This window comes from Ahaetulla prasina, chromosome 3, assembly GCF_028640845.1.
Source record: "Ahaetulla prasina isolate Xishuangbanna chromosome 3, ASM2864084v1, whole genome shotgun sequence".
NCBI classification, from domain to species: domain Eukaryota; kingdom Metazoa; phylum Chordata; class Lepidosauria; order Squamata; family Colubridae; genus Ahaetulla; species Ahaetulla prasina.
The window spans coordinates 110,967,012-110,991,970 of NC_080541.1; the positions used below are offsets into that span (position 1 = coordinate 110,967,012).

Sequence of the window (24,959 nt, forward strand, 5' to 3'; positions counted from 1 at the left end):
TTGTGACTGATTCATTTGGTGAAAAGGAATTAGGTACCCCAGTTCCATTGGTCAGAAAATTAAAATAATGTCAAAAAAAATGTATTCCGTTTGTTCAGCTTTGATGTTACAATGCCACTGGCAAATCATTAAATTAGTTACAGCTTGAATACTATTCTATGTTTTTGAAACCAAAAAATCCCATGGAATTAAAATAAAACTTTATCAGGAAATGCAGTTCACAGTATAGACTCAGAGTGTCACTATAGGACAAGAGGAGTCTTGGATCAGCCCTCTATTCTTCTGCAGCTGTATCCCGCCAGTTGACTAGAAAAGATGCAGGAGAAAGCTTTATTCTAAAAGGTGTTCCGGAAAAAACATTTTACTTCATGAATCAACTCATTAAGACCATTCTTTTCTCCAATATTATTGATAAACAGTGTGAAATTGGAAGCTATTACTCTAGGAAGGAAAAACAAACAAGAAAGACAGTAATGGAAGCAAGCTACATAAAGGGAATACAGGAGTTCAATTTGAGGCAAGTACTTTTTCTGTTCATATTCTGGGATTTGGTCGATTGGGTGATACCTGAGCAGGTTCAGTACTCACTTTCAGAGGAAATGGAAAAAAATTCCTTTGTGGGGAACCTTGCTAAAGATTTAGAATTGGATGTTGAACAGTTACCAAAATGCAAACTTGCTGTCTCTTCAGAAAAACAATATTTTGCTTTCAATGAGCAAAGTGGTGATCTATATGTGAATGACAGAATAGACCGGGAAAAAATCTGTGGAAACTCACCTATTTGTATGCTGCAGTTAGAAGTTGTTGCACATAATCCTTTAAATATTTTCCACATAAAAGTTTTCATCCTAGATATTAATGATAATGCCCCATATTTCCGAAAGAAAAATATCATTCTCAATTTGAGTGAGTCTCATTTTCCAGAAGCTCGATTTGCTCTAGGAAATGCTGAAGATGAGGACATTGGAATCAACGCCCTTCAAGATTATCATTTGAGCTCAACCCCGTATTTCAAGCTAGAAGTTCAAGAAAGCAAAGATGGTGGCAAATTTGCAGAATTAATTTTGCAAAAGCCATTGGACAGGGAGAAAGAGCACACACACCACTTGATTCTTACAGCTTCAGATGGAGGACAGCCAGTGAAAACTGGGACTCTTAACATAGAAGTCAATGTTATTGATATAAATGATAATCCACCAGTCTTCTCCCAGGCAACTTACAAAACAAGTCTGAAAGAGAATACACCAAGAGGGACTTCTGTGCTTCAAGTGAAAGCATCTGATAGTGATGAAGGGTCAAATGCTGAGATATCTTATATTTTCTGGGAAAATCCAGAAAATGTGAATCAGAAATTTATTTTGGATCCCACTGATGGAACAATTTCTCTTAAGGAAAGTGTTGATTTTGAAGACAGAGGAAGCTATGTGATGATAATACGGGCAAATGATGGAGGTGGGCTAGTTGCACATTGCAATGTAGAGATTGAGGTTCTTGATGAGAATGACAATGCTCCAGAAGTAATTATTACATCTCTATCCAGCCCCATTCTTGAAGATATTCTACCTGGAGCAGTGGTTGCCCTCATCAAAGTCCATGACAGAGATTCTGGACTTAATGGGGAAGTCACCTGTTACCTAAGGGAAACTGTACCTTTCCAGGTGGTCTCATCATCAGATAACTACTTTAAACTCCTCACAGATGGCCTCCTTGACAGAGAAAAAACACCAGTGTATAACTTAACAATTACAGCCACAGACCAAGGCATACCTCCTCTTTCAAAAGATAAAACCATCTCAGTACCAATTTCAGATATCAATGATAACCCTCCAGCATTTGAAAAACCTTCCTATGTTGCCTACATTCCTGAGAACAACCCATCCGGAATGTCTATTTTCCAGGTTAAGGCTTTTGACCCAGATCTGGATCGTAACGCCCAAATCACCTATTCCATTCTTAACAGCAACGTCAAGGACCTACCTCTCTCCTCCTATATTTCCATTAACTCTGAGACTGGAACTCTCTATGCTCAACGATCTTTTGACTATGAGCAGCTCAAAGATTTCCATCTGCAAGTGCAAGCCCAGGACGAAGGCTCTCCATCTCTCAATAACAGTGTCACAGTCAAAGTGTGTGTACTGGATCAGAATGATAATACTCCCCAGATCCTTTACCCTTCCCAAACAACTCAGGGTTCATCATTGTTTGAGATGGTGCCTCGCTCAGCTGATTTGGGTTATTTGGTGACAAAAGTCGTGGCTGTGGATGCTGACTCTGGACACAATGCCTGGCTCTCTTTTCATCTCCTGCAGGCCACAGAGCCCTCACTCTTCATCATTGGCTCCCACACGGGAGAGATCCAAACAGCTCGAGCTGTACTTGAGAGAGACATTACCAAGCAGAGGCTGGTCATCATGGTGAGGGATAATGGACAGCCACCTCTCTCGGCCACCATTAGTCTCAACCTGGTCTTTGCTCAGAACTTCCAGGAGGCTCTTCCTGAAATGAATGCCCAACCAAATAACTCAGAGGATCAGTCAAAGCTCCAGTTTTACTTGGTTCTGACTTTGACTTTGGTATCCTTTCTGTTCCTGCTGGCAGTGATTTTGGCCATTATTATGAAACTTCAAGGGTCAAGGAACCCCACTTTTTTTCAGTGCCTCATTCCTGATTCTCATTCAAAGAATGGTACTGTATTTCCTCCAAATTATGAAGATGGGACTTTGCCTTATTCTTATCAGATTTGTTTATCCACTGAGTCCAGGAGAAATGAACTGACTTTTCTGCAGCCCAATGTCCAAATAGTGGAGAATATTCTTTGCGAGGATAAACCTGATACCTCTTTTATGGTCAGTGAAGGTAACATTTTTGATTCTGGAAAAGGCATGGTGAGTTTTATTCATTTTCTTCATAAATTAAGATCAAGCTCTAATATTTGTTTCAATTTGTTGATACTGTTATAAATATAATTCAAAAATTTTATTGCTTAACACAGTGTAAGCCGCCCTGAGTCTTCGGAGAAGGGCGGGATATAAATTCAAATAAAAAATAAATAAATAAATAAGATTGATTTATGATTATCAATTATTTGTTAAATGTTGGATTCATTTCAGATTTCAATGTCTGTTTTGCTTCAGTTTATTCAGTTAATGCTGCATTTATTATAGGTACAATTAATAAATATATATATAATGAATTATAAATAATGCAAATCAGAATTATTATATATTTAGCGAATATTTGTAGTAGTAATATTTGTGTTAGATGTAACATTGTAATGATCAGTGTTTGCAGAGATGCCATCTCTCCTAAAATTAGAACCACTCAAATGAGAATATTGTTACTGATGCCTTTTACTTTTGAACTGATTTCAATAAAGTTAAAGGATAAATGTTTATTTTATGTGGGATGATCATTTCCTTTTAAAAGGAAAAGCTCTAAAAAGAACATTAATTCCAATTTTGTTTTTTCTTACATATTTATCACCATTATAGGAGTGGTGAAAATCACATTCTTGATATCAAAATACCTTTCTCTTCTATTGAAACCAGAATAGTTTTCTCAGAAGATCTGCAGTCAAAATGTCCCATAGGTAACCAGTTTATCTCTGGCAGGCAATAAAAATTCTCGTTCTTCTTTATCTTCCTTTCCTTATGAGTCATCAGAAGGCAAATATAGTTTTTATTAGCGGCAAAAAAGTTAATATTTTGAAAAGTTAAAACATTAAAACATTATTCTTTTTCAGATAACACTGTGTATTAAATAGAAATATATTTATGCCTTAATCCTTCTCAAGAATTGATAAACTCCGAATCACATCACCTTTTTCCAATCCTAAAGTAATTTGGTGGAAGAGGAGAGGGCATTTTTTGTCCCTTTGCTTATTTGTTTTTTTCTTTGCCTTTTTCAGGTTGTTAAAGGCGCTGTAAAACATTTCCTCTTCTCTCACCCATTTGCTGGATCATATATCCTAACATTACTCATTGGGGAACCAATTTGATTGATTGTACATCAAGTCTTAGTAGCCACCTAGATAAACTTCCTCCATGACAATCTGACCTTAACATAGTCTTTCAGGTCTTCTAATGTCACCACTGTATCTTGACTGTATCTCAATACCACTGCATATTGACTGTATCTGAGTCCACTTATCTTACTGCTGGTTGTTCTCTTCTCTTCTTTCCATCCTGTTTTCACACAGCAATAGAGTTTTCTCTGGAGAGTTAGGTCTTTTTATAATATGTCCAAAGTTGGATAATTTGAGACTCATCATTTGTACCTCTCATTAAAAACTCTGGGGTGATTGGACCAATTTAGTAAGAGTAAATAAAAGACCTTTGCACTTTGCACAAATGATTAAGAGAATTTCTGTACCCATTCCATATCTAAATTATTTATCAGAGTTCTACTGTTGCTCTAAAATATCAAAATTGAGTGGGAGGCTATCTGCTGTAATCATAGTAATAAGGCTGGAAAGGATGCATCATGAAAAGATAAAACCATTTTATTTGTTCTTGGGTTTTATTTGTTCTCTGTCCAAACCATAAATTCCAGAATTTTTAAAGACGAATCTATACCTGAGTTTGCAGGTTTTTGGTTATCAACAAGAGCAAATTCTTCAGCATGATTTCCATTAGTTTCAATTTTTTTTACTAAAATATGGGAATAATGTCTAAGGATGAGTCACAATATATACAGATGGTCCTTGATTTATGGAACAATTGGGACCAGAATCTCAGTCATTGAGCAAAATGATCATTAAGCAAGATTTCCATGTAACTGCTTCATTCAACAATTGCAATCCCAGCACTTGTGGTTGCAATCTCATGGGACATTAAACAGACACTGTCCCAGGTAAGAAGTGCAGGGTACTTTAGGGGGAGTGGGAGACCATGGGAAGTCTGCTCAGGAGCTTAAAATAATCCATACTAAAATCCAAGCAGAATTTTCAGCACCTGGGTGGAGAGACACCAGTGCATGGCCTGTGCCAGGTCTGCCATAACCTCTCCTACCTACTTGAGGCACCCCACACGTCTTACCTTAACATGTTGCCTTTACACTTTCTGCTTGGATTTTGGCTCCCTCTTGTTTCTGGATGGCAAACTCTGGCTAAAAGAGCTGCCTGCTGAAGGAGTTCTGCTTTCCACCATGCATAAGAGAGAACTCTGGCAGCATGCAGGTACAGAGATTTGAGCTTTGTTTCTTCACCCCGCCAAAGGACTCCAGCTCCCCTATATGTGAAAGTCTTCAGGATTTGATCTCCAATTCTACACCCTATCAAAGGACTCCATTTCTACACCCTGTCAAAGGGCTTCATGTGGCAGGTAGCTCTTTCAGCAAACCACCAGATATATGAGTGAGTCCTCTCAGCAAGTGGCAGCAGCTTGTAACCATCTCTGCTGGCTCCCCCATTGACTTTCTAGGGAAGCTAGCAGAAAAGATTGCAAATGGTCAGCACATTATCATGGGCAACTGGTGGTAAGTACAGTCAGGTCGTCAAGCATCCAGATTGTGTTCATGTGACTGCAGGAGTAATGGTGCAACATTTTGTGATGACTGGAAGTGCTTTACAAGCCATTTTAAAATATAGGTGATGACTTAGCAACTTTTTCATTCCTGTAATCATTAATAGATTAGTGGACTATTTGAACATGAGTGTAATTTTCCTGCAAGTATTTCAACTAGATAATCAAATAATTTCTTCTGGACCACTTTGGTAAATTTGGTGACATAACATTGGCTTAAAGAATGCATTATAGTATAGTTATTCCATGCTCATGCTTATATACACTGTTATGACAAATAAAAAATAAAAAAATGCTACTGATTGTACCATATATCAATTAATATGGTTTACTACTATTTATAATATTGCATGGTGGATGAAGGGGAGTACATGTCTCCATGGATGGTGTTGTCCTCAGTGGGGCAACAAAGTGCTTTCTTTACATTCTTTTTTCCTTTTCTTACCCTTCTTTTCTTTCACTTTTATGTTATAAATTTCCTTATATTTTCCACTACCAACAATACTTAATGGCACTTCCTTCACCTGTACAAAACCTTATTAATATATGAATGAGAGACATTTGGGAAATGCCAGCACATAGGCTAGTATGGGATTGAAAAACATCCCAGAAGAAAGCTATAGCAAACGATTTCCATTCTGTTGCTTAAAAAACTGAATATGTTCATGGAGATACTAGGAGTTGAGTTCAGTTCAAAAGAGACTGGTCATAAACAGCTGTACTTCAAGCAAAAAGTATTATAAATAAATCCACCTCACATTCAGGAGTAGAGGAAAAGTGTTCTCCCCCATCTTGGTTAATGGACTGATTTATGCTCAGCCCACGTCAACTGTAAATAGATTTCCACTTTCCCACCCTATTTCAGCACATGTGTTAGACTTTCTGCTCACCTGTCATTTCCTTTTGGGACACAGGCTTATGAGTCATAGATATTGCTTTGAGCCTACTGTGTTTGAGATTATAGCTTTGATTTCTTATTTCCATTTTAGCTTGACTTCCACAAAGCAAAAGATAAATGGTAAAACAGCAAAGTAACTGATGTTAAAATAGTGATCAGGTAACCATTATATATCCAGTAAATAATAGAAAAGGTCTCAATGGATTATTGTAACTGAAAAGCAAATTAGCAGGAGAGCTGTTCCCCATCATTACCTGGTCTTCAGCCAATTAGCATGCGAAATACATAAATGGATTGTATCTTTTGCCGAATGGAATAGAATGGAATTTTCCAGCATTCAAGAAAATTAGGAGGGGACACGGTTTTCATTGAACGTACTACAGAGTGCTAGAGTCACATAAAAAATAATTCAAGGGTTTTAAGGTTAGTTAACTTGTATCATGTTTATGGAAAATGATAGACAATGATAGACAAATTATAATGTTGAAGGTCCTGGAAGTTCAGGAAAAAAAATTAAATAAGAATTAGGAAAGAAAAAAAATCATTTGATAAGTATCCATCAGTGTTCATTTTGTAAAAAGAAGCAGATTGCGCAGTCTGAAAAATATAAAATAGAAAAATGCTTAATAACGCCTTAGAATAAAGGCTAGTAACTTTTCTCCATTATATTACAGAATATAGCACCATTAGAATTGTTATAAGAAAAATGTTCTTAATAACTTGAAGAAACTTATTTACTTCATTTATCTCATGCAAAATCAAAAGACCAATAATCTACCACCAATTTTCCAAGAGGGAAAAGTTAAACTTTATGAAATAAAAGTATTAAATACCACTTCACCTCTGTTGGATATGCTAGTGTTTCAGTTAGCATTTATGCCACAGAACTGCCTTTTCATTTTCCGCCATCCTGCTTTGTCTTGCCTATGGATTCCAGAGACCCTAAATGGACAAACTCAAGAGCAATTTATACATCCAGATATGGCCAGCATATTTTGCAACTCTCCTATTTGTAGGTAATGGGAAAGTGGGAGTAGGGTCTCATTTGCAATATATTATATTAACTCAAATATATGGGTCAAGTCTTTGAAGATTTTTCATTTTTTATTTGATCTAGTTTTCAGTGAAAAACTTAACTTTTGTGACTAATTGCAATTATTTGTAACATAGAGTAAATAATACATACATGGATTGTATGACTTCTAATATTGGGTGGACTTCTGCTTTTGTGTGTCACCAAACAGTAACCAGGTTTTATTTTATTACTGTTGTTCTACTTTTTCATCTTTGGAGGATGGAAAGCATAATTTTCATTGAGACAATCAGCCTGATTTGTAACTACAGGTAAAGTAATATTAACATAAGCAAAGAAACATTACAAAAAATATCTGCAATTTTTGGGTTGTGACCCTGGGTGTCGCTGTTTACCAGTCTGGCAGAGAACTGCTCAGAAAGCTCAACCTTCATATCTGTGCTACTCAAATACCTAGACTACAGAATAGCTAGATCATAAGGAAGAGACATACAAGTACGGGCAATTCTTGCTTGCTGGAAGTAAATGGAGAAAAGAAGCTACAGAGAAGGAATTCTACTACAATGCCTTATAATGGTGAATTCTTGGAAGATTATTTCTGGTCAGCTCCATTATTCTATTCCAGAGGAAGTACGCAAAGGTACTTTTGTGGGAAATGTTGTGAAGGATCTGGGAATAGATGGGAAGCAGCCTTTTAATCATGGACTACGCATTATTTCTAATTCAGGTACAATTCAGTACTTTGAACTTAATTCCAACAGTGGTCATTTACAAACCTGTGAGAGAATAGATAGAGAAGAGATCTGTGGAACAGGAAAGAAATGCATCTTAAAATATCAAATCCTTGCTGAAAGCAAGTTAAAGCTTTATGTCACTGAAATAGAAATTGTGGATATAAATGATAATGCTCCTTCCTTTCTTTCAATAAGATGGGAACTGAAAATCAGTGAAACATCTATTCCTGGTTCTAAATTCTTTCTACCAGAAGCTCAAGATCCAGATCTGGGGGGAAATTCTATACAACACTATGAACTCACTGCCAGTAACCATTTTTCTTTGGAAGTGCAAAGCAGCCAAAATGATGTCAAATCTACTAAACTGGTGTTGGAAAAATTACTGGACAGGGAAGAGCAGTCAGTGTATGATTTCATCCTTACAGCTTTTGATGGAGGTGAACCTATCAGGTCTGGCACACTGCAAATTCACATCTTTGTTCTAGATGCAAATGATAATGTACCAGTTTTCAGCCAACAAGTCTATGAAGTAAATGTCAAGGAGAACTTGTCCAAAGGATCAATAGTGGCTACAGTGATGGCTATTGATATGGATGAAGGAATCAATGGAGAAGTAAAATATTCTTTCCAAAAAATCACAAAAAAAGGCTCTCAAAAATTTATGATAAATTCGACTTCAGGGGAAATTATCCTTGTGGGGAGCCTTGATTTTGAAACATCATCAACATATGAATTTGAAGTGCAAGCCATGGATGGGGGTGGGCTGAGTGATAGGTCCAAGGTTGTGGTTTTGGTTACAGACCTAAATGATAATGCACCTGAATTAGCTATCACCTTTGTGATCAACTCGGTGCCTGAGAACTCTCCCGCTGGAACTGTCATTGCCATTTTAAATGCCCAAGACAGAGATTCAGGAGACAATGGAGAAGTTAAATGCTCAATTCCCAGCAACCTCCCTTTTCAGCTCAAGAAAACAATGGAGAGTTTCTACAGTTTAGAGACAGACAAAGCCCTTGACAGGGAACAATTGCCAACTTACTCTATCACTGTTACAGCAGTGGATGATGGGGCACCACCACTCTCTACATCTGCGGTTATTTCACTCCAGGTGTTAGACACAAATGACAATCCTCCACAGTTTCTGGAATCAAAATATACCTCCTACCTTCTAGAAAATAATCCAAAAGGTGCCTCAGCCGTTTCCCTTAAAGCAAGTGATCCAGACTGGGAAGAAAATGCCAGAATAACTTACTCCATCACTGATAGCCAAATGCAGGACTCACCCCTCTCTTCCTACCTCTCCATTAATTCTGAGACGGGGACTGTCTATGCCCTAAGCTCCTTGGACTATGAGGAGATTCAAGAGATTCAGTTCCAGGTCAAGGCTCAGGATGGCGGATCCCCATCACTCAGCTCTAATGTCTCAGTGACTCTCTTCATCTTGGACCAGAATGACAATGTGCCAGAGATCCTGTACCCCTCCCCTCCCGCTGATGGCTCCACTGGAATAGAGCTGGCCCCTCGCTCTTCTGAGTCAGGTTACCTGGTCACTAAAGTGGTGGCAGTAGATGCAGATTCTGGCCAGAATTCCTGGCTCTCCTATCAGCTGATCAAAGCGACAGAACCAGGGCTCTTCACCGTGGGACTCCACACAGGTGAGATCAGGACTGCTCGGCTTTTTCTGGAGAAAGATGCCCTGAAGCAAATCCTGGTGGTTTTAGTGAAAGACAACGGCCAACCACCTCTCTCTGCCTCAGTCACTCTCACAGTTGTTCTGGCTGACAGCATCCCTGAAATTCTCTCAGATCTGAGCAACATCTCAACTCCTGTAGATCCTCAGTCAGACCTCACATTTTATCTGGTGATTGGTGTGGCGTTTGTCTCCTGCTTGTTTTTTACATTCCTCCTTGTCTTATTGGCCATCAGGTTGTACAGGTGGAAGAATTCAAAATTGTTAGAGTCAGAAAGTGTACATTTTAGTGGTGTGCCAGTGTCGCAATTTGTTGGGATGGATGGAGTCCGAGCCTTTCTTCAGTCTTACTGCCACACTATTTCACTCACCAGAGATTCTAGAAAAAGCCACTGCAATTTTCATGAGGAAAACTGTTCAAATACTCTGACCAATCAACCTCTAACCTGTGGGGTGAGTGACCCTATCCTAGCCTGTGGAGATTTAAATTTGAAGAATGATGAGCAAATCTTAGTCAAGGTGAGTTTAATATTTCAGAGTAATGGTGTATTTTGTTGATCCTATAATTCCTTATTTATCTCAACAGTGATTTCCCATCAATCTGTTCTGTTTATTGAATGTTAATACTGGATGTTTAAACATTTTGTTTTTACTCTATTGGGATCCTTCAGCTTTGTCCTGGAGTCTGGTAGCATAATGTTCATACTGATGATATGAATACTGTTCTAGAATGAATGCAGAATATTATATCTGTCACATAGATCTACTTATTTACCACTGTTTCATCATTCTTGTGGTATGATAAGGCTGGCTAATTTCCTCGTGTATCGATTTTCTATTCATAATGCTCATTCCACCTATGGTTCCCCACTACTATCACCGTATGAGTTTGGGCTGATGGAGAATGGTCCAAAGTCATCCATTGAGTTTCTGTAGCTGAATGTATAATAGGATATTTTCTAGATGGGCGGAGTTCTAGAATTCTCAGTGATGATCTGAAGAATTGTTGAGGAATTATGTCACCACAGAATTATTTATATACCACATAACATTGGATGTTAATCTGTAAATAGATATTCTGGTTGTAGCACAAATGTGATTTTAAGTCACTGAGATCTTATTCTCAAGATTAAGATTAAGATTAAGAAGAAGGAATGAACTAGAATTTCTGTGTAGATTCCATTCCAGCTAAATGTGGGTTTTCTGCTAGCATTTCTGCAGATGTATTTTCTTTACACAAAAATTGGTTAGTTTCTTTTTTTTCCTAATAAAAGCCCCTGTAAAAGGAACTTTACTTGAACTTCTGTTCTGAGATATTTCACATAGATTAAAAATCCATTTCAAATCCCACCACAACAGAGCATTTCCTGTCTAATGGGAATAGTGAAATAAACCACATTTTTATTAGTTGTGAAAATATACTGGACCTATTTGCAACATTATCACATTTCTTGAAGAAATGAACAAAGTTTGGTATTTTAGCTATAGTTTTTTTAGTGTTCTTTTGTCTAGTAATTAAAGAAGCAACAGCAGTAGCAATAGCACTTAGACTTATACACCATTTCACAGTGCTTTACAGCCCTCTCTAAGCACTTTACTGAGTCAGCATATTGCCCCCAACAATCTGGGTCCTTATTTTACTGACCTTGGAAGATGGAAGGCCGAATCAATCTTGAGCTGGTTAGGATCAAACTGCTTGACAGGGTTGTGCTTGCACAAACAGAGTTGGTACATAATCTGAGAGTTCTTCTGGATTTATGGTTCCTGCTTGAGGAGTATGTGACAATCTTTGTTAAGATTCAATTTGTGTGCCAACTGTACCCATTCCAGAATAGGGAGACCTTGCTTGTGGCCCTTTCCTGGTTGGACTAGTTAACATGCTGTACATGTGCTGCCCTTGAAGTTCCCCAGGATGTTACAATTGGCACAGAATGTGGTGGCATGTGTGGTGTTGGGCTTCCCGCTATTTACTCATATTACACTGCTGATTTATATGTTGCACTGGCTCCCAATTTCTTTCTGGGTGCAATTCAAGATGCTGACAATCATCTTTAAAGCCTTACATGGCATAAGGCTAGGTTATTTGTGGGGCCATCTCCATTTGAGGTTATCTGCCTGCTGCACCAGGACTGATAAAGTGGACATGTTCCATGTCCCTTCTCTTAAATGCTACCATCTAGTGAGACCTAAGAAGTGTGCTTTTTCCATATCAACCTGTGGAGTTGGTGCTGGATTAAATGATGATAATGCACCCCATTTTCAGTAAGAGAATTCAAAGTATCTGTAAAACCAGGATCCAGGCTTCTTTAAATATTATAATCCACAAAATAATTAAGTTAATTGCCCAATGATATATTCCAAATATACTATTTTGTCTGGAGGTTAAGCAAAATTTCTAGGGGTCATAAATACTGATCTGTTTTTGGAAAATTCTTTGAACAATAAAGGGGACTCCATTTATAATAATGAATGAGAGCATTTATTAATGAGAGCAATTTGTCCATATGGTGGTGTATTATTCTAAATAATTCTTTTATATTTAAGTAACAGTTTACTGGTTTTTAATAATTCATATAAAATAAGTGTCACTGAGGATATCCTAAAAGAATCCATAGTCTGAACAATAAAATCCAGTAATCTTGATGAAGTAATCAATCATGATATAAATTATACTTTCAGAAATAATGAGGCAACCATTATTCAAATATTTATCTTCAGTTCTAAAAAAGGGGCACAAAGGAATTAAAACAAATTTATGGTGACCTGAAACATCAGTTCACAAAGCATGTGCTTTGTCAGGAACAAGAATATAACTGAACCATCAAGCCCATTGACAATTATCTCTTCTTGCTAATACAAATGATACACTAAACAACAGCTGCAGCTGATTCATTATAAAATGAAATTTTCAGAAGGAAGCTCAAAAACCTGGGGATTCAAAAGGCATTAACATACAGTCTTCCAATCTGTTCTTCAGGCCAATGATAGGTTATGCAAATGATATCAATAGCGGAGATTTGGTTTCTGGAAACAAGGTCTGAATTCTTGAAAGATGGTCTGAATGGTCTGACTGCTAGCACAAAATAGGTTATACCTCACAAGGATTGACAAAAATGTGTTTGAACAAAGCATGGCAATTTCATTAGAAGGCCTTAAATATTTTGGAAGTTGAAATGAAAATCTCATTTTCTATATACTAATGCCCAGAATTTTGGAAACAAACTGAATCTGAGCTCTTAAAATAGGAAGGCAAGTGTCATCTAATTCATAAAATAGAGATCCAGTGGCTGGAATATAGCCGTTGAAGGATGCAGTTTGTTTAAAAGTAACAGAAAGCAGGGAGGAATTGCATTATTTGTTAATAATATTCCTTCCTGTTCAAAAATCAAAATGAATGAACTGTCAATATTATCAGAAACTATTCAAAGAGTCATGAAGTCATACAAATGGGAAATCATTCTAATCGTTGGGAAGCCCAGCCAAGTATAGACCTTCCAGGAAATTTTGCTGATAAATTTCACCTTCAGAGAATGGAGGAAGAGTCCAGGTTCTAGCTCATAGAAACAGCTTAACTGAGGAAGTGGGCAAAGCATGACATTGAGGGAATGACAATGTATTGCTGATGTTCTTGATTATAAGGGAAATTAAAAACTAACCATAGTCAGAGCAAGGATAAATGGGATTGCATGGGATAGGAAGGAAAAGGATCCAAGAAAGGATAAGTTCTTAAAAGAGAAAACAAAACTGAAAACAATTCCACTGTGAAGAAAAATGAAGGACAGCAGACCAGTTCAGAACAGCAAACCAGTGTAGCTACAGAAAGAGCTTACTGAAGATCTGAACATGAAAAAGAAATGAAAAAGAACACAAAGGAAATGTTCAGACAGGTAAACTTAGAGTGTAGAGCTGGTATAAGGAAAGCAAAAGCTTAGAATGAATTAAAGTTAGAGAAAGCTGGGTAATGGTACTATTGAAATAAACCTATAAGATATGGATGCATCAGAACTGATTTTTGCCTCCTTCCTTATCCAAAGAAAAACGTGAAGATTCTGCTTTAGATTTGTATCACTACATGTAACATATAAGGCTTGTGGGGACAGAGTATCGAGATATGTTAATTGCCATTTAAAAGTGCTTTCCCATTCAAAATAGTATCTGCTACTATGAACTTCTACTATAAGCACAATGAATTTCACAATATCTTTAAAAACTTAGAGGGAATTTAAAGTAACATCCATATTAATTTAAGGAAGTTGCATATGTATTTCTGGAAGTTGTTACTGAAAACAGCTGACAATATTATAACATCTTTAAAAAGTCATAAAATGATCTAATAAACAGGATATAAAATACTGCAGATATTTATATTAATCGTACACTTTTTTCCACCATTAAACATATATTGTACCAAGAAAACTCTAACAAAAACATTTTTATTGCATAACTAGCAAGAACTAATCTGAAATTTAAAAGATATTGCATTATTACATGTAAGAGATTCCTTGTTATTTCTTTCTAAAAGCCTAGATCCAGACATTATGTGCAGTTCTGCATCTAAGACTCAGAGTGCCGCTGTTGGCCAACATAGTTCCCAGAAAGGAACTGGAAATCTAAAGGGGCTTCCTGCCTTCTGACAATCCAGTCACCGAGTGCAGAGCAGTCAAAGAGCAGGATTGAGGGACACTCACCGACCATGGCAGAGAAAAGAAAACCACTGCAGTGTAGATAAAACTCAGGAGAATCCCAGGAACCTCTTGATGCTTTCTTTTAATGGGAATTTAAACTCCTCAGCTTACTGGATTGCATAAAGCACTTTTCACCGCAGGTGGGATGGACGGCAGGAGCAAAGCTAAGAACAGATCTGTAAAAAGGCAAGTACGTCTCCTCTTCTTATTGTCTTTCATCTGCCAGACTGTCTCAGAGCACCTTCGCTATTCAATTCCAGAGGAAATGGGAAAGGGTTCCATTGTGGGGAATCTTGCCAAGGATCTGAAACTGAGTATTGCAGAAGTGGGAAATCGCAACCTGCATATCCTTTCTTTAGGCAAAAAGCAATACTTCTCCATTAATGCTGAAAATGGGAATCTGTATGTAAAAGACAGGATTGACAGAGAAGAAATCTGTGGGGAAACTGCACTCTGCCCCATCAGTTTTGAAGTGGTGAGTGCAAACCCCATGGACATATTTTACATAACAGTAGAGATCCAGGATATTAATGACAATGCACCACATTTCTTAAATGGTGATATCAAGCTACAGATAAGTGAATCCACTTTACCAGGAGCCACATTTCTTCTTCGACAAGCAGAAGATCCTGATATTGGAAAAAATTCTCTCCAGAATTATCATCTAAGTATTAATAAATATTTCATTTTAGCAATTAGCAAGCAAGACTCCTTAAACAAGTATGCAGAATTAGTACTGGAAAAACAGTTGGATCATGAAAGTGAAAGTATTGTTAGTTTAACCCTTACTGCTCTTGATGGAGGAAACCCTGCAAAAACTGGAACAGCCAAAATACAGATTACAGTCATAGATGCTAATGACAACCCACCCATCTTCAGTCAAAAAATGTACAAAATCAGCCTCAAAGAGAATGTGTCAAAGGGATCTACTGTAATACAAGTCAAAGCTACAGACAAAGATGATGGTTCCAATGGCCAGATCAACTATTGCTTTAGCAATATTGCTGATAATGTGCATCAAAAATTTGAGTTAGAGCCACATTATGGAATTATAACAATAAAGGAAGAGCTAGATTTTGAGGAAACAGAGAAATACACAATGGTGATAGAAGCAAGAGATGGAGGTGGCTTAGTAGCTCATTGTAACATTGAAGTAAATCTGGTAGATGTGAATGACAATGCCCCAGAAGTGATTCTCGCTTCCTCATCCAGAGAAATTCCTGAAAACTCTCCCTTGGGAACATTGGTAGCCCTCATCAATATAAAGGATAAAGATTCGGGGGATAATGGGAAGGTCAATTGCCATTTACAGAATGCTTCCCCATTCAAAATAGTATCAGCAGCTAATAGCTATTATAAGCTGCTAACAGATGGTTCCCTAGATAGAGAAAGCACTCCAGCGTACAATCTTACAATCACAGCCACAGACGAAGGTACACCCCCTCTTTCTACACAGAAAACCATCTCACTGGAAATTTCAGATATCAATGATAATGCCCCTACCTTTGAGAAATCTTCATACACTGTTTATGTGGCAGAGAACAATCCTGCTAGCTCCTCCATCTTCAGCATCAAAGCTGAAGACCCCGATCTTGGTCACAACGCTAGGATTACTTACTCCATCATCACTAGCAAAATAGAGTCACTACCTCTCCCATCTTACCTCTCCATTAACTCAGAAAGTGGCACCCTCTATTCTCAAAGATCTTTTGACTATGAGCAACTCAGGGAGTTCGAGGTACAGGTGAAGGCGGAAGATGGAGGCTCCCCGCCCCTCAGCAGCAATGCCACATTGAAGTTGCTCATCCAGGACCAAAATGACCAAAGTCCTCAAATTCTGTATCCTTCTCCAGGAGCAGAGGGCTCAGCCTCCTTTGAGATGGTGCCTCGCTCGGCAGAGATGGGGTACCTGGTTACAAAGGTGGTGGCTGTGGATGCCGACTCTGGGCACAATGCCTGGCTCTCTTATCATCTACTGCAAGCCACTGAGCCAGGACTCTTCACAATTGGTGCCCACACGGGTGAAATCAGGACACTGCGGACATTTCTGGAAAGGGATGCTCTGAAGCAGAAGCTAGTGGTCTTAGTGAAGGATAATGGGCAGCCCCCGCTTTCTGCTACAGTCAGTCTCAATCTGATTTTTGCTGAAAACTTCCAAGAGGCCCTGCCAGAAATAAATAACCAAACCGTGGATTCAGAGCAACAGTCTGAGCTCCAGTTCTATCTAGTGCTGGCCTTAACTTTGATCTCCTTTCTGTTCCTCTTGACTGTAACTCTAGTTATTATGATGAAACTCCGACAGTCGGGGAATCTGAAATTTCTTCCATGCTTTGCTCCCATTCCCCATTCAAGCAATGCCATTATATTCCCACCAAATTATGAGGAAGGGACTATTCCTTATTCCTATCAGCTCTGCTTATCATCCGAGTCCAAGATACATGAAATTACTTTTCCAACTCCCAAAGTTCAACCTGCAGAATATATTTCATGCAACCAAAAGTCTGATGAGCTTTTGACCAGCAAAGGAATTAATATCCTAAATTCTGAAATGGCTAAATCTAGTTTGGTGAGTTTTCTTTTCTTTCTTTCTTTTTCTTTTTTTTTACCAGTACTACCTTTACAGTCCAACCATCTTTTAAAATACATTATGGTGTATTGCTTTATATACACATTTTACTTTATATTACTATCTTTTATAGCTTTATTGTATAGAAGAAGCTCTACAGTTTCTGTGGTTTCAAATGTATCTTTTATAAATTTGAATTATTTCAGGAACAGATTTTTGGAGCAAGTGTAGTCTCCTTCTAATTGAAAATATATTATTTATTTGTGTGTGAGAGAGAGATGGTTTGCACACATGCATGCATATATATCAGGTTGTATATTAAAAAAGAGAGTTGTGGAAAGTGAGAGCTATTCAGACTACCAGTGTTTTGACACTTTTTTTTTCATAGATCTTTCAATTTAATGGAATAAATGGAAAGGGGCCCAATATTGTGAGTTAAAATAACATGCTGAATGCCTTGAATGAAATAGCAAAATAATGAACAAAAATAACCTACAAGTATGAATAACAATTGATGGATTTCTTATGTTTCTCCAGTAGCAGTTTCCAATTCTATTCTATTGAGATATAACAGTTTATCTAAAACCACCTGTGGTATATGAATTAATGTGATGTGAATAAGCCTAATTTATGAACTAATCCATAAAAATATTGTTACAAATATTGTTATAATTGTAAAAGCAAATTAAAGTTTGCCAGATACCTCTTTTTTTCCAAGGAAGATATGATAACGCAGAACAACTGAGAATTTAAATATTAAATATTTAAATATTTTTAAATAGATTTCTTTCCTTCCTTTCTGATGTCACCTTTTTATATAAAGTTGTCAAGGCAGCTTGCAATTTAGAAGTCTAAATATTAATTTCATTTAAATAACAAAAGAACAAATCCCACTTCACCACATTTCATTATATACCAGTAATACTGAATGGAGGTTGGGTATGCAAAGTATGAGTAAGTACAGGCTAAGGATTACAATTTTGGGGGGCTATGGCACTTGATAAGCAGACCAACAGAGGGCTTAACCATATTAATTAAATGCTAGTCACTTACAAAAAATATTGGGTGTATTTTGATTATAGGTAATATGGTTTTAAACTTAACTATTAATTTATAGCTTCTGGTGGTGTATCCTAATTTAAACTTCAGGAGTATATAAATAGGCTCTCCAACTATGGAATGAAAGAAGCCTGAAAAAGGCCTAGGATAAAATAAGAGTCACTTGGTTGTTTTCTTTGCAAGAATTTTACTATTTGCTCAAATTTTTCTATATGTTAAAATCCCTAAAATGCATTCCAAAACATATCAAAGAAACCCAAATGTGATAAGGAAGAAATATAACTGAGAAAATGCAACTTTTTACAACTTTTGATCGAAGGACCAGCAACCAATTCCTTTGCACTTGTAGGACCAGGAACTGTATAAGGGTAGCTTGGAAATTGAAAAGAAATGGGCTACTTCTCTGAAAACATCATTACTGATTAAATTGTACCTAACTGTTCTGCTCTTACTTTATTTCTTTAATATTCTTCATAAATCTGCTGTTTCAATCCTGCACTGAATTTTACAATGTAAACTTCTCAGGTGTAGAATTTTGTCTTTTTGGTTGTTGCACTAAAGTAACAGGTTCAATCCAAACATTCTGAACTTCAGTTTGTGAAATACTCAGACAACATGAGAAGCAACTGTATTTTAACCATTCTATATATCAGTACAGCTGATTTTTTGGTTTGGACATCAGGTTTGGTTTGGTTTTTAAGTGTAAAACCTTTCATATGTCATGTTTTTCACACTCTATTTTATTGCTTTGGATTCCATGCATTTCTGAGCTTAGCTGTTGTTCAAATGGGATCTCCTATCTCCAAATGCTCTGAACGAAATGAATATATTTGCAAAATTGAGGCAACCTACTTTTATGCTAATACTGACCAACCAGTTTAAAATTACAATCAAAGGCCAGCATCTAAGTTACTGAATTAGACTAACTAGGGCTAGACTAGCTAGAGCTCATATTTTAAGTCTTCTTATTAAAAAGAACAATGTTACTATATTAAATTTAAGGATCTCAAAAACAGATATAAGAATATCAGATTTAGATTATTTTGTATCCTTAATAAACCATACTGGAGCAAAATTAATTCTGATGAGTCAAGAATCTCTAATTATTTTTAGAAAAATTTCCAGTTAATAAAAAACATTTCTTATGCCCCTTCAAGAAAGAAAATTCCACAGACACCTGGAACATTTCTTAGAGTGATTGGAAGACCTTTTCCATTTATTCGGCTTCTTCCTATTTGTTTGTTTGTTTGCATCCCAGTTTTATTGTTTTTAATAAAACTCAAGGCCGAAAATATATGCAACACATCTTCTTCCTATTTTCCCCACAACAACCACGGGAGAAAAAAGAAACACCAGAATAACAACATAACATTTATTTTGAATACACCAAAAACGGGTCACACGCAACTACTTTTGAATATATCACATGCAGCTTTTGGCCTCAGGGTGTCGCTGTTTGCCAACGGGGACGCCGAAGAGAATGGAGAAGAGCTGCTTATTATACAGATGCTTCCCAACGGAGGATCTCGGCATTTCGTTAAAGGCAGGGAAAACAGCTGATCACAAATGCAAAGCAGTCTTGCGAAACGGGAAGGTCCCAGACATTAAGAAGAAACGAGTGTGTTTCTTACTATTCTGCATTCCGATGAGATTTTGAGGCAGTCACTTTATCGCAGAAGAGATGGAGCGAGGGCAAGGAGGGAATGGCAGAGCAATCCGAAGGCAAGTACTATCGCTCTTAGTCTTGTCGGTTTCCTACCGGGCCGTCTCCGAACAGATTCATTATGCCATCCCCGAGGAGATGTCAAAAGGTTCTATAGTGGGGAATCTTGCAAAGGATCTAGGACTGAGTCTCAGAGAACTGGCAATGCGCAAAATGCACGCCATCTCTGTGGACAAGGTGCAGTATTTCACCATCAGTGCAGGAAATGGAAACCTCTGTGTGAATGAGAGGATAGATAGGGAAGAAATATGTGGCCGAATTCCACTGTGTGTTCTTAATATTGAATTAGTGATTGAAAATCCGTTAAATATTTACCATCTAAAAATAGAGATACAAGACATTAATGATAATTCTCCACAGTTTCTCAGTAGCATAATCCAGTTGGAGATAATTGAAATAACACAAATAGGCACCAGATTCCTTCTTGGGAATGCCAAAGATCCAGACATTGGCACAAACGCTTTACAGAATTATCATCTTAGCACCAATCCTTACTTTACTTTGGATGTGAAAGAGAGTCAAGATGGAAATAAATTTGCAGATTTAGTACTCCAGAAATCACTTGATCGCGAGAGTGAACCAACGGTACAGCTAACACTTACTGCCCTAGATGGCGGAAAACCCAGAAAAACTGGAACAGCCCAAATATGGATCAATGTCACCGATGCCAATGATAATCCGCCTATATTCACCCAAGACGTCTACACAGTCAGTCTGAGGGAAAACCTACCAGTTGGGTTCCTGGTGCTGCAACTTGTAGCTTCAGATAAAGATGAAGGCTCAAATGCACAAATCAGATATTATTTCAGCAATATACCGCTGAGTGGCAATAAGAAGTTCAGCCTAGATTCAACCAGTGGAATGATTTCTCTTGTGGAACCATTGGACTTTGAGGAAAGCTCAGAATATGTGATGACTGTAGCAGCAAAAGATGGAGGTGGATCAATGACCCATTGTAAAGTACAAGTAAAAATCCTTGATGAGAATGATAATGTGCCAGAAATTATAACTGTATCTGTTTTTAGTCCCATTCTGGAAGATTCTAAATCTGGGACAGTTACTGCTCTCATCAATGTACATGACAGAGATGCTGGTGATAATGGAGAGGTTACTTGCTATTTGCAAAATAATTTGCCATTCAAGATTCTTCCATCATCTAAAAATTACTATAAGCTAATGACAGACAGACCTCTGGACAGAGAAAAAGCATCTCAGTATAATATTACAATCACAGCCACTGACAAAGGAACTCCTCCATTAACCACCCACAAAACCATCTTGTTGCAGATCTCTGATATCAATGACAATGCTCCCGCTTTTGAAAAAACTTCCTACAGCATCTATGTGCCAGAGAACAATCCTTCTGGTGCCTCCATCTTCCAGATTCAAGCCTTTGATCTGGATATAGATCAAAACTCACAGATCACATATTCAATCCTCACCAGCAACATTGAAGAATTTCCCATCTCCTCCTATATCTCCATTCACTCTGAGACCGGCATCATCTATGCCCAGCGATCCTTTGACTATGAGCAGTTCAGGGAATTCCAGCTGCAGGTGAAGGCCCAAGATGGTGGGAGTCCCCCTCTTAGCAGCAACGTCACAGTCAGGGTGTTTATCCTGGATCGGAATGACAACAGCCCCCAAATCCTGTCCCCTTCAACAGATTCCAAGGACTCTGCCCTCTTTGAGATGGTCCCTCGTTCAGCTGAGGCAGATTATCTGGTAACAAAGGTGGTGGCTGTGGATGCTGATTCTGGACACAATGCCTGGCTCTCCTATCAGCTGATTCAGGCCACAGAACCAGCCCTCTTCACTGTTGGCTCCCATACGGGTGAGATCAGGACAGCAAGAACCTTTTTGGAAAGAGATGCTGTGAAACAGAGACTGGTCCTTCTGGTGAAGGATAATGGACAACCGACTCTCTCGGCCTCTGTCACTCTGAACCTGGTGTTTGCTGAGAACTTCCAGGAAGCCCTTCCAGAGATGAAAAACCAGATGAAGAGTTCAGGGGATCAGTCGGACCTGCAGTTCTATTTGGTGGTAGCTTTAGCTGTGATGTCATTTTTATTCCTCTTGTCAGTCATTCTGGCCGTTGCCATCAAACTCAGGCAGTCAGGGAATTCCAGCTTCTTACCATGTTTTGCTCCTGTTTCCCATTCCACAGCTGGGGTCATATTTCCACCCAATTTTCAAGATGGGACCCTGCCTTATTCCTACCAGCTCTGCCTCTCCTCAGAATCCAGAAAGAATGAATTTACCTTCCTGACACCAAACATTCATATTGCAGAGAATGTGCTTTGTGGTGAAAAAACTGAGGTGCCTCTTTCAAGCAACGGAGAAAGCAGTTTGCATCCTGAATTGGAAAATAACAGGAAGGTAAATATCAATTAATTGCAAACCCCATAAATCCATTCCCTAAGAAGCAGCGTACTCGTACACTAGTTTATTCAGAAGCTGATTCTATTCTATTTCACTGTTCCAACATCTAAAATTATATTTCTTTCCAATATTTTATTGAGTCATTTAACTTGCCTTTCACAGAAAACGGAATAATTAATTTGAACTGTCCAATTGAATACAATAGCAAGATAAATTTTCTTTTTTAAAGATTTCCATAATATTTAAAAGATAAATTATCACATTAAGTTTAGTTTCTTGGATCTAGATAGTAAGTGTTCTTATGAAGTAAACGATTTTAAACCAGTATTTATTCTACTTGTTAATGATATCTTTTATAGTAGGGATTTAAGTTCTTTCCAAAATATTTTTCTGAGGTACTATTTGATTTATTGTTGGATAGATTAATTTCAAAACTATTAAGGAAATATACCAGGTAAGAGAATTCCCTTATGTCATAATGATTTTAGGAATATGCCAATCTGTTTAATTTAGATTAATCATTTGACTATTTTCTGTTCTCTGTCTAAAAATACTCATTCTTCAGTCCCCTGCACTCTTTTCTAATATTATATATCACAATGCCACTATGTTACTAAATTTAGACAAGTAAATATATCTTATATTTTACTATAACAAAATGTTTTCTAGAACAAAGAGCTTCCCCAGGTAATAGTTGAAATTTTTAAAAAATTAAATGGTATGTAGTGCTCATGTTCCCATCAGAAGTGGTGTAGTCATGCAAAGTTAATAAGCATGGAACTAAGCACTATAATATAAAATGTTTAATTAAACTAACACAGAATTAAATTCCTGGTCAAAGGCAACAGAATCATAGAATTTTGCCATCATATCTTGTCTTCTACTGAATGTAGACATCCAAAATAAAGCATCCAGGATAGAATCATAGAATGATAGGGCTGGAAGTGACCTTGGAAGTCTTCTAGCCCAATGCTCTGCCCAGGATAGGAGACCTTATACTACCCCGGGCAAATGGGTGTCCAATCTTTCCTTGAAAACCTCCAATGATGGAATACTCAAGGAGGCAAGCTGTTCCATTGCTTAATTGTTCTCACTGTCAGAAAAATTTTCCTTAATTCGAGGTTGGATCGCTCTTTAACAAGCTTCCACCCAATACTTCCTCTCCTGCCCCTTATTTCTGTGACTCAAATACTATCAGGTCATTCCTAATCCTTTTCTTTGTTAGACTAGACATACCTAGTTCCCTTAACCATTCATTATTTGGTTTAGTCTCCAGACCTCTTATCATTTTTGTTGCTCTTCTCTGATCTCTTTCTCAGCATCTTTTTGTATCATGGCAACCAGAACTGGATGCAGTATTCCAAGCGTGGCTTCAGTAGTGCAGTATGGAACAGTAATATCACTTCTTGTTCTATCTCTCTGTTGATGCAGCCTACAATTTTTTTTGGCAGCTGCAACATATTGCTGGCTCATACTTAAGCAATGTCCATTAGGTCACCTAGATTCCTCTCATGGTAAAGACTACTAGAATAGGTACCACCTATTCTATATCTATGCATTTGGTTTTTCCTGCTTATGTGCAGGACCTTTACTTTTCTGACCACTGAATTGGATAGGGCTCAGAGGTCAAGTCTGAATCTTGAGTCTATCTTCCAGTGTTAGGAATTCTCCCTAGCTTGATGTCATCTGCAAATTTAATGAACTCCCCATCTATTCCTTCATTTAGATCATTTATGAAGATGATAAGAACACTGGGCCCAAGACAGATGGCACTCTAGATTGTTTCTGTTTGAACACAGTAAGGGAAAGGCACTAACCTTAATATCTCTGCATAATTGGTTCCACTGTCAAACTACTGATTCTGTTGGGAAGCTCTTTCTAAAAAATCCATTTGCAAATGACCTTGTTAAAATGTGTTTTTGCATGTGCTACGTTCTAAAACGACAGGAAAAAGTCCTAACTTCTTTCTGTATTACATCCTATCATGGATTTGAAAAGTATTACCTCTCCTCTCCTCTCCTCTCCTTGCAAAATTACTTTCTTATAATTGTTAATTACTTATACTTGTTCTAAAAAACAAGGCACTAAATATATAATTAGGGAAATTATTTGTTTCTCAGCCTAAACTTTTATCTCTTTTCATACTGGTAAACTTGTAAATTCCCTGATCATTCTTTTAGCTTTTCTCGGAACCTGTTTTTAGTCATCTTGAACCAGTGGTGGGATTCAGCCAGTTCGCATCAGTTTGGGCAAACTGGTTGTTAAATTACCCACCCAACCCCACTATCAAAGCGGATCCTGGGTGCTGCGCTGCACTACAATGGAGAAACGGGCAACGAAGGAAGGAGAAGGCTGCTTTCCCTCCTCCTCCTTCCCTCATGCCAGCCACTCCATTGCCCATTTCTCCATTGCAGCACAGTGCAGCATCGTCCAGGATCCACTTTCATAGTGGGGGGATGGGTGGGGTAATAATCTGACTGGCCAAACTAATCCCGCAGTCTCTCCTACGTGCGGCCCAGTTTCGATCATGCTGCCAACTTAATTCCTCACCCCTCTCATTTTTGCCTGCAGACTAACCAACACCCCTGCACTCAGCTCCACATAGAGGGGGGGAATCCCTCCACTTCCCCCCAATGCTCCCCCCCTTATTCCTCAAAAACTTTGCCT

At 37.8% G+C, this 24,959-nt stretch overlaps 2 protein-coding genes across 2 annotated transcripts in view; both read left to right on the forward strand.

Moving 5' to 3' along the window:
- The first annotated feature begins 24 nt into the window (after positions 1–24).
- On the forward strand, positions 25–5,715 carry LOC131194042 (protocadherin gamma-B5-like). The gene is made up of 2 exons (XM_058174596.1): positions 25–2,885; positions 3,908–5,715. Exons 1-2 carry the CDS (start codon positions 369–371, stop codon positions 3,995–3,997), a joined length of 2,607 nt encoding a protein of 868 aa, XP_058030579.1. The 5' UTR covers positions 25–368; the 3' UTR covers positions 3,998–5,715.
- A 2,215-nt stretch (positions 5,716–7,930) lies between these two features.
- LOC131194996 (cadherin-23-like) overlaps positions 7,931–24,959 on the forward strand; it is a 240,846-nt gene continuing 223,817 nt past the window's right edge. The window contains exons 1-4 of the mRNA XM_058176620.1: positions 7,931–10,396; positions 14,669–17,128; positions 18,537–18,616; positions 19,850–22,289. Coding sequence (XP_058032603.1) covers positions 7,979–10,396; positions 14,669–17,128; positions 18,537–18,616; positions 19,850–22,289 — 7,398 coding nt within the window. The 5' untranslated portion in view covers positions 7,931–7,978. The remainder of the gene's footprint in view (positions 10,397–14,668; positions 17,129–18,536; positions 18,617–19,849; positions 22,290–24,959) is intronic.